Source organism: Pterocles gutturalis, unplaced genomic scaffold (assembly GCF_000699245.1).
Source record: "Pterocles gutturalis isolate BGI_N339 unplaced genomic scaffold, ASM69924v1 scaffold15076, whole genome shotgun sequence".
NCBI classification, from domain to species: domain Eukaryota; kingdom Metazoa; phylum Chordata; class Aves; order Pterocliformes; family Pteroclidae; genus Pterocles; species Pterocles gutturalis.
Genome location: NW_010098066.1, coordinates 2026 through 14079, shown reverse-complemented (window position 1 = coordinate 14079; position 12054 = coordinate 2026). Strand labels below are relative to the sequence as shown.

At 50.8% G+C, this 12054-nt stretch overlaps 1 protein-coding gene across 1 annotated transcript; it reads left to right on the top strand.

Moving 5' to 3' along the window:
• The first annotated feature begins 2496 nt into the window (after nucleotides 1-2496).
• On the top strand, nucleotides 2497-11178 carry DLGAP4 (discs, large (Drosophila) homolog-associated protein 4). The gene is made up of 7 exons (XM_010087616.1): nucleotides 2497-2696; nucleotides 2946-3307; nucleotides 4725-4816; nucleotides 5265-5674; nucleotides 7331-7422; nucleotides 9905-10057; nucleotides 10792-11178. Exons 4-7 carry the CDS (start codon nucleotides 5284-5286, stop codon nucleotides 11005-11007), a joined length of 852 nt encoding a protein of 283 aa, XP_010085918.1. The 5' UTR covers nucleotides 2497-2696; nucleotides 2946-3307; nucleotides 4725-4816; nucleotides 5265-5283; the 3' UTR covers nucleotides 11008-11178.
• Nucleotides 11179-12054: the final 876 nt, after the last annotated feature.

Here is a 12054-nt window from a genome sequence, read left to right as displayed (position 1 = left end):
GGACCCCTCCCAAGCACCCGGCGAGTGTGGTCAACCTCCGCTGCAGGCAGGGGGACCTGTCTGGGGAGGAAAAGGAGCTGCCAGGAGGCTGATGTCACCCAAAACACCCCTTCCCATACCTGTAATCAGTTTGGATCAGGTTCATTTGATACCCCTCAGTCAAAATTATGAGAGCAGAAGGCACCCTGTGATGGGCTGAGCCAGAATTGGTGCTGTCCAGGTGCCCTGTTGTGAGCTCCCTAGGGCTGCTGGCAGTGCAGTTTGGGGGTGCAAGGTAATGTTGGGAAGCAGCAGATACCTCTGCCTGCCCTTGCAGTCCCCAGGTAGTCAAAGGATTCCTGACAGCGAGGACTGGTCTCTGGTCTGGTGCTAAATTTGTTACTCTGCTGGTGGCTGCTTTGGGGATGGACATGGTGAAGTTAAGTCTGTATTGTTTAATGAAAATGGTCTGTATTTATATCCACATATATCATTAATCACTGTGTCAGCAGCTTTTGGGGAGGTTATGTATGGGGCTGGGCAGTGCCGTGGAAGGTAGGAGCTTGCAATTTGAGGTACAAAACTTTACTGAGATCGGGGAATATGGGTTGGAGCAGGGAACCCAAGGGAATGACAGCCCTGCTGTCATCAGAGCTGTACCAGGAAAACATTTAGAATCGGGGTTTGTACAGCCCCTCTGTATTGTTGGCTGGGTGACCTGGGAGGTGTATGGCTCTGTGCTGGTATCTGCCGGCATCTACGTGTCATGAGCTAGGGGAAGGGTGTGCATGGAACAGGATGGTGCATGGGGTGTCAGTTTAAAGGACAGAACTCCTTTGCTGGAGACTGAGGACTAGGGGTTGGAGCAGAAACCAAGGAGAATGACTGCCCTGCCACCCCCAGAGCCTCCCCCACCATGTGCTGTTGTAACTTACACAGGGATGCACGGCTTGTCACTGATGATGTGGGGAAGGAACTGCCCTGTAAACACACCTCCGTGACATGCTAACTCACCAAATCCAGGAGCAAGGACCTGTTTCCTTTTCACACACAAGGTGCAGTGCAGACAGGCTGACCTGGCCCTCCCTGCTCCAGGGCGGTGATGGAGCTGCTCTGCTCACAACCTGGAGCAGCAAAGCTCCATACATACCCAGCTTGCGGGACTAAAACATGGCTGTGCGCTGCCACTGAGATGCCCCTGCAGGAGAAGGGCAGTCCTACAGACACTGCCTGCACAGCACAGGGTTACCCTGAAACCTGCAGCAGCCCTGATCCTGCAGCTCCTGTCCACGGGAGTGGGACCGTGGGGCTCAGCCCACCGCAGCCACACAGATCTGCAGGCCCCTTGGAGGAACCTGGCAGCAGCAGCAGGTCTCCTGTTCCAGGAGCATGGCCCTTCCCGGGAGGTGGAATGGGTGTCTGGGCAGTGCTGTGCAAGGAGAGAGGATGGTGTGAGCCTCTCTGGTTATGCTTTGGAGCGAGGCAGTGTGATAGGTGATAAGCTCCTCTGCACAGCCATGAAGGACTTGGATGACAGCAGGAGGGGGAGCCCAAATCACACCCTGCTGGGCTGCAACCAGGTCCATCCCGGTGGCCATCAGCCCATCACAGGCCCATCTGCACAAGCCCAGAGCAGGAACAAGCAGGGACACACAATGAGGTGAGACCCCAAGCCAAGGACCCCTGAACACTGTCCAGGCCCCTGGTGGGGTTGTCCCGGCAGAGCCTCAGCCCCGGTGTCGAGGGGTGACACCCTTCAGCAGTAGCCACGGGGAGCAACTTTCCAGATCAGCTTTTGCACTAAGGAGGTTGCTGCCAAGGGCTGGGACACATTGTAGGGTGCAGGGAAAAAGCAGTCTGGGATTGCAGGGGACTTAATGTGATATTTAGGGGATAAAACAAAGGTGGAGCGAGAAAAGGGTTTTGGTGATTTGGGGAGGAACAGGAGTGGGGAAATATAGGGATACGGGGATAAAAGGGGTCAGCTGCATGTGGGTAGTTGGCTGGTCAGTGCGCTTGTCTGGCCATGCCCTGCCCGGTGTGGTCTGTCCTTCCTGGAGAGCCACTGGAGCAGGACTTCAGCCTCAGGGGACAGGGACTGGGCAGACCGAGTGCCTGAGCAGAGCTGCTGCAGGATCCAGCTTGTGCATATATTTTCACTAATGGTCTTCCATCCTATCAAGCCAGAGATGGGAACAGGATAAGACCAGTGCTGCTGTCTGTGTTCATGTGGGTGCTCTTCTGTGACCTGTGTGGCCAGTGACGTACACATACGTACGTGTATAGCAGATATGCCTGTTCTGTGTGCCTGCTGGGAACGCATCTTCAGCCTCACTACTGGTTGGACCTGGGGACATGGAGCAGCAGCAGCCTTGCCATTCTTGGGCTGCTGCATCCAGATGATGTCTTCTCCTTTAATGCCTAGCAGCTAGGTTTTTAAGGTACTTCACAAACGTTCATTCCTACCATCAGCATCTAACAAACTTTATGGCTTCTTTCCGTTTTTATAGGAAAAAACACCACCCTGATCCAGACACTGAAACATGTCAACTAATGGGACAAAGAGCTGAGACACTTGGCTGTACTAGGACACTAAAACATAGGGTTTAGCCAAAGAAAATTTCCCCACTGTGGAGGCTTACACCTGCCAAACCCTGTAACATTCTTGGGAGGCTTTTCTGTACCTCTTCTCCATTTCCAGCCTTTCACATATCATGGTATTCCTTTTGACTTCTTTTGCAAGCTAGCTCTGGCTCTGCCTTCCGCTTCCCCTTATGCTTTGGTTTGGGTTACTCGGTGTGAGCTGCTGGCTGTAGGCTGTTTCTGCATTTCTGCCTCCAGCTTCTACCTGGAGGCTCCTCTTGGATGGTGTGACTGACCTGCTTTTTCTCTCTTTTACTGTATCTGTCTCTCTCTCCCCAACCTGTCTCTTGCATTCTCCATTCTTCCCACCTCCATTCCTGCAGGTTCATCATGCCTAGTGGCATATAAAAAGACTCCACCTCCTGTCCCACCTCGGACCACATCAAAGCCGTTCATCTCTGTCACTGTGCAGAGCAGCACTGAGTCGGCGCAGGACACCTACCTGGACAGCCAGGACCACAAGAGCGAGGTGACCAGCCAGTCGGGACTCAGCAATTCTTCGGACAGCTTGGACAGCACCAGGACACCCAGTGTGACAAGGGGAAGCGTCGTGACTCCAGCAAGAGAGACTCCAGAGTTACCCCAGCAAAATGCAACTTTGAAAAGTGACAAAGGGACTCTGACTAGCGAAGAGCCCAAAGTGGAGAATATCCCCAAAAGGAAGCTGTCATCTATAGGAATACAAGTATGGAATAGTTTGTTCTCCTTTGTCCTAAGGAATGTCCTTAACCCATCCATTGAGCATGTGCATTTTGTGTGACCAGGTGTGCATCCGAACTCATGTAGAATAGCCAGAGAAACTAACCGCCTTGTCAGACTAACCTCCTGTGTTCCCAGGGCTGAAACACAGCAGAAGCTTTCTGTAACAGCCCAGAAAGGACTAAGTTCTTTTAGTACAAAATTAAGATGTTTCATAAAGCAGTGGGACCTTGTTAACTGTGTGAGTCCCTCTAAAGAGGCTGTTTGCTGCTGGTATGCCTGTGCAAAGAGCAGGTTGATGTTAAGTAATACAATCATGGTTCTACAGACAACTTTCTTCTGAGAGGTTCGCCCTCCTGCTCGACTTCATGTAGTAGGGGATGATGCCATGCAAAATGGTCCCGGGGCTGTAGGCAGGAGGGAGAAGTTCCTTGCTGTCCAGTATTCCCAGCAGGTTGCTGCTTCTCTTGCTGGAAGCATTTAATTCAGTGAAAATCAATGGAAATGAGCTGTTGATTATATAGTCAAATGAGAACCGAGTGGCGTAAGTCCATGCTTTATTCAGCAAAACTTAAGTCATCTGCAGTTGTAGGCTCTCCTTGTGGCCAGATTTCCCAGTTACAGATGGCTGCCTGCTGCGAGCGCTTGTGCTGTCCCAAAGTACTGGTTCAGTGCTGTTACCCACAGATAGGAACTTGAGCACTTGGCAAGTCCAAGTGCAGGATCTGGGCTTTGGGCCACCATGTGTGTGGGTGCTGAGTAAGTTCTCCACCGGCTTTACTGTGAGGCTGGCTGTGCACTGAGGTAGGTGTGATAGTAAAGGCTTTTCTGCAGGGCTGGTGGGGCAAAACACATGCTGAATGGGCCGCAAGGCAGGAGAACTCCCACTGGAGGGGCTGCCTGCCTTCTTCTCCTCTTCCTTTTCTGAGCTGGTTCCCAAGCCACCTGCCCCACAGCCTGAATTTCCTTCCTAAAACCTCCTAACCCTCTTTACCCAGAGCTGTGGAGGGTGTCAGTCCCTGGGAGAGAGGAAGCTGGGCTTTGCTGTCAGTCTTAATCAGGTCGCTGCCCTCTCTTGAATCTCTTGGCCTTTGCCTGTGCCGGATCCTACAGGTGGAGCAGGTCCCTCACAGGCACGCAGCCCTTCCCCAGAATGCCCCAACCATGCAAACAGCGGCAGAGGGCAGAGCCCGGTGCTCTCAGAGCAGGTACCTGTCAGCAGCCCGGCAGGATACGGCCTTGATGCTCAAGTGGAGCAGACCTTGTGCCTCTCCTAAGACAACCTTCCAGTTGGCGTGTGGTGTCAGCATGCTGTGCGTGTGCAGCACTCCTGGTCTACTAACGTGAATTCCAGCAGCAAGTTCTTGTGTCTGTTTTTGTCTGTATTTTTTTCATTTAATAAGGTTGACTGCCTTCAGCCAGTGGCAAAAGAGGAGCCTCCTCCGCCAGCCACCAAATTCCAGTCCATCGGGGTACAGGTAGAGGACGAGTGGCGGTAAGTGAAAGACGCAAGCTTTTGTAGTTTCCTTTCTTTTGAATTGTGCTTCCCTCACTTTGGCTTAGACTGTCTCCCCTTCATTGTTCCCATGTGGGTGGTGTTGAATGGGGGCCCATGGAGAGCTCTTCCTCCACAGCACACACCCACTGCAAAAACCCACCTGTGCTGTAAAGAGCCAAATCAATGGGAGTTTGAAATTAAAAAAAGGTCCCAAGATGTAATTATAGAGGTGCGTCAGTCCTCTCATCTGAACGGCCGATTGCAGTAAGCAGGCAACCTTATAATTTTGTCTGTCTGAACGTGTGGTGTGTGTTGTGCGAGGAGGGGCCGGGCGGGCAGGGTGAGGCTCAGCTCCAGGCATAATGAACAAGTGTGTTCCACTGGCAGTGTGTGAGGCCAGCCAGGCTGCGTTCTGCTATTTGATTTTGGCTTTTCGTCTCTCTAGAAACAGCCACTCTCGCAGCATGTCCTCCAAACAGGACACAGACTCTGACACACAGGAACCTAATAACTCTAGCTGTAAATCATCTGAGAGAAGCCTTGCTGAGTGCCCCCAGCACAACAACTCCGTTGGTGTTGATGCCACTACCAGGCAACCAGCTAAGCTCTCACAGATCAAGAGAAACCTCTCCTATGGAGAAAACAATGACCCAGCCCTGGAGCCTTCCTCTCTCCCTCCTCCTGACCCCTGGCTTGAGACATCCTCCACCTCGCCATCAGAACCCACACAGCCAGGAGCCTGCCGGCGGGATGGGTACTGGTTTCTGAAGCTGCTGCAGGCAGAAACGGAGCGGTTAGAAGGCTGGTGCCGCCAGATGGACCAGGAGACCAAAGAGAACAATCTCTCTGAAGAAGGTAGGTGGTACCAGCCTCTGGACACTACACTGTAGCATCCTAGCAGCTCTTCCCTTGAGAAAGAGTTGTAACTGAGTATTGGATCAGCTTTCTGCTGTTAAATGGCTGATAGCCCACAGAGACAGAACATAGGGATGAGTATGGGACAAGGAACTTTTTTTTTTTGCTTTGGAAGGGATGAGGTAACTTCCTCTAGCAGATGGGGTAATAGTGTGCAGCACAGAACACTTTCAGGGGATGTTGCAGCTTCTGACCATTCGAAACTGCTGAAAGCTTGAATGGATTGCTTTCAGGGAGGCTGTGGGATCTTTCCCCCTGCCCTGTACTCAAGCGGGCAGCTAGGTGAACGCTTAGTTGGCAGTGGGGCAGAATGAACATGACTTCTGAACTCATTTGGTCTGTTGAGTCCGTGGACCTGTCTTCACAGCAAAGAGGAGGTTTCTTCATATGGGAAAGCTTCACTGAATTTCCGGTAAATACACCAAAAGCATGTGCACAGGGAACACAATGCCACTTGATTTTATTGGATTCAATCCCAACTGGGCTGGGACTGTTCCATTATTTGTCAAATGAGTTGGCAAAACCTGTGCTGCTTGCATTGAAAAATCAGAGTGCACGGAGAGTGACAGAAGAGGGTGACAAGGCCGCAGAGAGCGGGATCTCTGTTTGGAGTGAGGTTGATCTTTATTTTTTTGATACCTGAGAAAGGTGAAGTAATGGTAAGACTCAGTTATAGCTCACTGTCACTGCTAGGGCTGGGGGGAGCTCATCTCTAAATCTGTCGCACCCAGAGGCTGCGCTGGCTGCCAAGCTGGCGGGCAGTGCCAGGGCTTTCCCTGCCTCGGGGGATGCCCTTGGTTTGCCTGTGACAAGAGTGCTCTGGCCAGAAAAGACACCAAGAGCAGTGTGGCATTATATGTGTGACCTCTGAGAGCAATCTCCTAGTACGTTCTGTAACAGAACTTGGTGGGTACAGAGAGAGCCCAGCTTACAACGGTCCCACCAAGAGCTGTCAACATTCAGAACTGATTTTAGAAGGTGCAGCAGCAGACAGGGAGGAGAAGGGGAATTGATTCATCCCTGTTCAGGGTCTGGTTGTGTCTCTCAGCCCTGCCTTTGGGAGGGAAAAGCCCTTCCAGTGTTTTTCCATTAATGAGCAGAGGAATGTTGCCATACGCAGAGGCTTCACTAAGAGCAGCATGAAGTCCTGGGCATTAAAAGCCGTCGTCTGGCAGTGTTTTAACCCCTCTGGTAAATGGAGGTTGGCGACAGTTCTGCCCCTTGCTACCTTTGCCTCCTGCGTGAGCAGAAGGGCAGGTTGTGATTGGCAAGCAGCTGCCAGCAGATCTGCTCAGTGAGGTTGTGCTGGTGCCTCGTCCGATGGCCTGGAAGCAGTTTAAGGTACTTTCTGCAAACTCTGATGTAGTGTTCTGTCTGGCCTGGTTTTGGCATGGAGCAATAATAGATGGCAAAGACAGGTGTAGATTGCAGTTTCAATACATCTTCTTTCCCTGAGGGCAGTCAGTTCCTTGGGGGTCTCTGAAACTCCTTTTCTAATGAGTCAGGAGCGTTTCTTTGCTCAAGAAGCACTTGAGTTCATTGCTGCATGTAATAGTCTGTTCAACTGAGGTCTCTTCCATTTTCTTTCCCCTGTAGTCTTAGGAAAAGTCCTGAGTGCAGTGGGCAGTGCACAGTTGCTAATGTCACAGAAGTTCCAGCAGTTCCACGGCCTCTGTGAACAAAACTTGGTGAGTCTGAATCTTTCTCCTGGTTTTTGGGAGGTGGGGATGTATCTATTTCAACACCACTACAGGAACATGATCAGATGTTAACAGGCTGCTGTTGCTCTCAAAGCAGAGCCAGTGCAGCTGTAGCCCACAGCCTGAGCACCATGCCTTGCGGGATGAACGCGGAGGTGAGGGAGGCTGATCACCTCAACCTCTCTTCTGAACAGGCAGTTCTTGGGCTGTGCTCTGCTTGGGGATGAGTGTTTGCAATTCCTTTTGGTGCTTACGTGAGCAGAGGGGAATTTTCTTGAACTGCTGATCAGGGCACGCTGGATACAGTCTCTCTGTGGGTCTGAATTGTCAGCCAGCCACACTGCTGTGTGTCCTGGAACCCCCCTCTCTCCTTACTTCTGAAGGGCTTTTTGAGGTCAACCACCAGGGTTTTGCCACATAGAGGGGAATGTTTGAAAAGTCTTCTGTTCTCCAAACATGCTTGCTTTGCGTGTAGATTAGGTGGATGGTAAAACTGTCCCAGCAGGATTGTCCCTCATTGGCCACAAAGCACTGTTTGAATCACATCTCATCGAACATGGTGCAAGGGTTTGCCCTCGCTGAGAGCAGAACAGGGCTAACACGGGGATGGGCGGGAATCTGTTTTGTTTTTCCCCTCAGGCTTTATCGTGGTATGGATTTTGCAGACTTCCTCGGGGGTGAATTCCGCTTTACTTGCAGAAAAAAAACTTAGAGAAACTTGGGAAGGAGGAGGAGGGGGTGAAGTGCTGAGCATGTGCTCGCTGATCATGGCTGAGAGATGAGCAGCTCCACCACCAGCTGCCAGGCTTGCAGCAGAGCTTTGTGCTGAGGTTTCCTTTTGATGCTCTATGCTGAGTTGCTCAGATCTGATCCCATGTTTTCCTGAGACAATCCAAGCCAATGGTGGCAATTCAGATGTCTCAGAACTGTGAAAATTCTGTTCTTGGGAGAAACTTAAGCTACTTAAAATTTTTCAGCCTAGCCTGAGAAATACTGGTACTTTCAGATTGTTTTGTTGGGGGGATGTAGAAAAGTAATTTTGCTCATGTGGTGGGTTGACCCTGGTTTGATGCCAGGTGTCCCCCAAAGCTGCTCTATCACTCCCCTTTTCAGCTGGACTGGGGAGAAAAAACATAATGAAAGGCCCATGGGTTAAGATAAGGACAGGGAGAGATCGTTCACTAATTACTGTCATGGGCAAAACAGATTTGAGGAAATTAGTTACATTAATTACCAATCAAATCAGAGCAGGATAATAAGAAATAAAATCGTAAAAACACCTTCCCCTCACCTCTCCCTTCTTTGTGGGCTTGACTATATTCTTGATTTCTGTACCTGCTCCCTCCCAGGGGCACAGAGGGACAGGGAATGGGGGCTGTAGTCAGTCCATCACATGGTGTTTCTGTTGCTCCTTCCTCCGTGGGGGGACGACTCCTCACACTCTTCCCCTGCTCTGGCATGGGGTCCCTCCCACAGGAGACAGTTCTGAATGAACTTCTCCAACATGAGTCCTTCCCACGGGCTGCAGTTCTTCACTAACTGCTCCAGCATAGGTTCCCCACAGGGTCATGAGTCCTGACAGCAAACCTGCTCCTGTGTGGGCTTCCTGTGGTGTCACAGCCTCCTTTGGGTGCATCTGCCTGCTCTGGCATGGGGTCCTCCATGGCTGCAGGAGGATCTCTGCTCTGGTGCCTGGAGCACCTCCTGCCCTCCTTCACTGCCCTTGGTGTACGCAGAGTTGTTTCTCTCACATTCTCAGTACTCTCTAAGACTGCAGGTTGTTGCACAGGTTTCTTTTTGTCTTCTTAAGCAAGTTACCACAGAGCTGCTCCACTGGTGCTGATGGGCTCAGCCGTGGCCAGCGGCAGGTCCATCTTGTACCCAGCTGGCCTCAGCGCTGTCAGACACTGGGGAAGCTTCCAGCAGCTTGTCACAGAAGCCACCCCTGTAGCCCCGCTACCAAACCCTTGCCACACAAACACGATACAGCTTGATGTTCTCCAGGTGTCAGCTGTGCTTTGCGTCGCGTTGTGTCCGTTTCCATTCTTGCCCACCATGACATCAGGGTCTCTGTGTTAAGAAACCAATGTTCTAGCTCTGAACCATGTGCTTGGGACCTTCAGCTGGCGGTTACCACTGTGGGACCAGCGCTGGCTGGGGAAGCTCTGGGGAGAACGGGAGCTATTGCTTCCTGCTGCAGAGAGTGTCTTCTTCAGGATTCTTCTTCTGGCTCCTGTAGGAGAAATGCCACCAGGATCTCTGCTTCCTGATCTTTGCAGAAATAGTTTTGACTGTAAATGATGGCATTGTGTCTCTGTGTATTTAGGGCTGGTGTCTCCTGTGGGTTCTTGATGTTTCAGTTGTCAGGCGGGTGGACTTACATGGGGTCAGTGTGTAGCTGTGCTGCCTGCTCTGCTTGTCAGCAGTATATTCTTTCTGAAAGGTGGGTTTTTATGCTTTTCCCTTCCAGAACCCTAATGCCAATCCCAGACCCACAGCCCAGGACCTAGCCGGGTTTTGGGATCTCCTGCAGTTGTCCATTGAAGACATCAGCATGAAGTTTGATGAGCTGTATCACCTGAAAGCGAACAGCTGGCAATTGGCAGAGACACCGGAGAGAAAGGTGAGTGTGGGGCAGTTGAGAGCGGCCAGGGCACCTCTCAGACATTTCTGGGTATCTGAGCTATCTTTCTATCTGCAAACAGAGATGTCTAAGATGGTAAAAGCCATAATCGCATAGCCTTGCAATGCACTGAGACCATTCCTCTTGAGTAATAGTGGAAACAATTTTGTACAAGGGGGGAAAAGTGTTACTATGGAGAGAGACCAGAGTGGTGTGTGCTTAAAGCAGTGATGCAGAGGCCCCTAGTGTTACAAGCACTGTGTGAGGAGGTTTTAACTGTTCTTGGTGGCTGAGTAGTATAAAAAGCACCTACTGGTACCTTCTGAAAATGCAGCACAGGCTGTGTCCCTGGGCCAGGCTGCCTGACTAACCCTGAGGGGAGGAAGGAGGGCTATGGCATATTAAAATATTTGCAGTTCCAGATCAAGTTCAGTCCTCATGCTGCCTGTGCTCTGCTCTGACCTGTAGCTGGGCCAGACATAGTCTGCAAACTCTAGTCTACATCACAGAAGGGCTCTGTACCATGAAATACAAAACGTCAGACTTGTAGGAACTGGTGAAGCTGATTTTGATGACTGTCTTGCTCAAGAACTGCTCCTGCTGCTTTCACCTGACAGTCAATCTCATTGCTTGGTCCCTCACACCATAAGAGTCCCCACCAGATCAGGGAGCAAGCTTCTGTATGTGCATTTTTATTTTTATGTTTGGGGTTTTTCCTTACTGTCTCCCTAAAGGAAGAGAAGAAACCACCCCCTCCAGTGCCAAAGAAGCCAGCCAAGTCCAAGTCCCAGCTGAACCGGGACAAAGCCTCTGATTCAGACAAGCAGCGCCAGGAAGCTCGCAAGCGTCTGATGGCAGCCAAGCGGGCTGCGTCTGTCCGGCAGAACTCGGCCACGGAGAGCGCAGATAGCATTGAGATCTACGTACCTGAGGCACAGACCCGCCTTTGAGTGAAGGGGCAGAGGAAGGAACCATGTGGTTTTTATAAGTCATTAAAAAGGAAAAAAAAAGGTTCTCTCTCAACTAGTGTGATTTATTCAGTCTAGAGACAATGAGCCATCCTTGAAAAGGGCTCCTGAGTTGGCTTTTTTTCTCTCAGCTTTAAGTAATGAAGATTTTAAAAAAAAAAGAAAAAAAAAAGAAAAAAATACCCCTCATTTTTCTCACTGGCTGTGGTGTTGCTGAATGGACTGAACAGACTCCTGGAAACTCCAGCCCCTCGACTTGGAACTTCAGTCTTTTTACTCGTTCTATCTAATGAGAATTATTAGCTTGTTTACAAGAAGAGGATAAGAAAATATGAAGCCTTGAGCACTTGCCATGCTGTGTTCTTCTTCCTCCTCAGTTCTGTTCTTCCTTCTCATCTTTTATTTTTTTTCCCTCCTTCTGCTCCCCTTATCCCACCTTTTGCATGGCTTTGTTTACCGTGTTAGAAGTAACCTCTCTTCCCCAGTGCTCCCGAAGAGAACACCCATTCAGTGTGTACTACTGTTGCACTCTGCTAGCAAGCAGCCTTTCTTGGGTTTTTTTTTTGTTTTCCTTTTGATGGGGTATTGGGGTGGGGGAGCATGGGTGGGCAGGGACAGGGCAGGGGGTTTGTATTGCTCTGTTGTATTGAAGCGAGAGGATGACAGGGTCTGTGGAATGGAATGCAGAGTTGGTGAAATGCAGCCCAGACGTGAATGTGCAATAAGCTGGCAAAGGGGGAAGGGACAGCGCTCGGCTGGCTGATCCCGGGAGAGCTGTACCCTAGTGGAGGCAAAGGAGGGGAGCTGAAGGATCACAGAGCAACTCCGGGCACCATCCACACATGCTTCACTTTGGTTTTTCTCCTCTTCCCTTTACAAAAGAATTTCCCTTGAATTGCTTTTTGAGAAAGAAGCTGCTACACTGGGGGACCTGTTTCAAAGTGGGCTGGGGAGAGCATAACGGTATTTCAGGGTGGGAGGACTGGGTTTTGTACAAAGAGGCACAGGTAGCTGGTGGTAGGCTGCCTG

Excerpts from the sequence above, each read along its gene's own strand:
- DLGAP4 (XM_010087616.1), top strand. The coding sequence starts at position 5,284 with ATGTCCTCCAAACAGGACACAGACTCTGACACACAGGAACCTAATAAC. Across the intron at positions 5,675-7,330 it reads GAACAATCTCTCTGAAGAAG|TCTTAGGAAAAGTCCTGAGT; the intron begins GTAGGTGGTACC and ends TTTCCCCTGTAG. Across the intron at positions 7,423-9,904 it reads GCCTCTGTGAACAAAACTTG|AACCCTAATGCCAATCCCAG; the intron begins GTGAGTCTGAAT and ends TTTCCCTTCCAG.